Below are 1422 nucleotides of genomic sequence, written 5' to 3'. Positions count from 1 at the left end.
CGCGGTGTCCCCATGGGGGCATCTGCCCGGCACGGGGACATCTGTCCAGCATCCCTCGGGGACAGGGATGGAGACATCTGTCCAGCATCCCTTGGAGATGGGGACCTTCATCTGGCCCGGGGATGTGAGCATCCATCCAGCATCCCTCGGGGATGGGGATGGAGACATCTGTCCAGCATCCCTTGGAGATGGGGACCTTCATCTGGCCCGGGGATGTGAGCATGCATCCAACATCCCTCTGAAACAGGGATGGGGACCTTCATCTGGCACAAGGATGTGAACATCCGTCCAGCATCCCTCGGGGATGGGGATGGGGACATGTGTCCAGCATCCACCCTGCACAGGGATGGGGACATGCGTCCAGCATCCCTCCAAAACAGGGATAGGGACCTTCATTCAGCATGGGGATGTGAGCTTCTGCCCAGCATCCCTCCATGGGGATGGGGACTTCCATCCAGCACCCCTTGGGATGCTGGGCAGGGACATTCATCCGGCACAGGGATGGGGGCGTCTCTGGCCAGCCCGGGATGGGCTCACCTTGAAGAGGCGGAAAGCCGCCATCCAGCACGTCCGGCTCTGCTCGTCCTCGCTGCACAGGAGCTTCAGGCCCTTCGTGCCGCTCCGCACCTTGTAGGGCTGCCGGAGAGGCCGGCGCTGTCACGGAGCAGCCCCGGACGGGGTCCCCGTCCCCCTGCGTGGGGGGACCCAGGGCCGAGACCCCACCCCCCCAGAGGAGCTGGGGCAAAACCCAGCAGTGCCGGCGCCTTGTCCCAGCTCCCAGACTCGGGAAGGGGACCCAGGTGTCCGGGAGCTCCCTGCTCCACCCAACGTGCCCCCGACGGGCAGGCAGGAGGAAGCCCGGAGTCCAGAGCCCCCGGACGGGCACAGCGACCCCCCCCACACCTTGATGCAGAAGCCGAACTCGGTGGGCGTCCCGTAGTGCTTCTTGCCCTGCGTCACGTAGTAGATGTTGGACTCGGTGAGGTCGGCGAGATACTGCAGGTGCCGGGGGTCCTGRGGGGCCGGGGAGGGGGCGTCGGGCAGGCGCCGGAGCACCGCGTCGGGACGCCGGGATGCCGGGACACCGTGCGGCCCCACGGATCGGCCCGGCCCGCCGCCCCCACGGCCTCACCTTGGACGTGCCCTTGGTGGAGTAGTAGAGCCCCGAGCGGCGCAGGGAGAAGTAGAAGCGCTTCCAGACCTTGCGGCCGGCCTCCCGCAGGTGCAGGAAGCCCTGGACCTCGGGGCAGCTGCCAGAGTTGAGGAAGTTCTGGGGAGGGACGACGGGTGACGGCGCGGCCGGCGGGGTCCCCCGCAGCCCCGCGAGCCCCCGCGGCCTCCTACCTGGATGAGCTCCGAGTGCGCCATGCTCTTGTTGGCCTCCAGGCAGCTGGACACCATCACCTCGGGGAAGAGGGACTG

The 1422-nt window shown here is 67.7% G+C and overlaps 1 protein-coding gene across 1 annotated transcript in view; it reads right to left on the bottom strand.

Moving 5' to 3' along the window:
- Positions 1 to 1422, bottom strand: part of GRB7 (growth factor receptor bound protein 7) — an 8596-nt gene that overhangs the window by 2527 nt on the left and 4647 nt on the right. Inside the window, exons 2-5 of the mRNA XM_026072942.1 lie at positions 1345 to 1419; positions 1133 to 1270; positions 904 to 1014; positions 498 to 636 (exon numbers count right to left, since the gene is read on the bottom strand). Of these exons, the coding sequence (XP_025928727.1) occupies positions 498 to 636; positions 904 to 1014; positions 1133 to 1270; positions 1345 to 1419 (463 nt within the window). The remainder of the gene's footprint in view (positions 1 to 497; positions 637 to 903; positions 1015 to 1132; positions 1271 to 1344; positions 1420 to 1422) is intronic.

Source organism: Apteryx rowi, unplaced genomic scaffold (assembly GCF_003343035.1).
Source record: "Apteryx rowi isolate R43461 unplaced genomic scaffold, aptRow1 scaffold_354, whole genome shotgun sequence".
NCBI classification, from domain to species: domain Eukaryota; kingdom Metazoa; phylum Chordata; class Aves; order Apterygiformes; family Apterygidae; genus Apteryx; species Apteryx rowi.
This window is presented reverse-complemented; position numbering and strand designations above follow the sequence as displayed.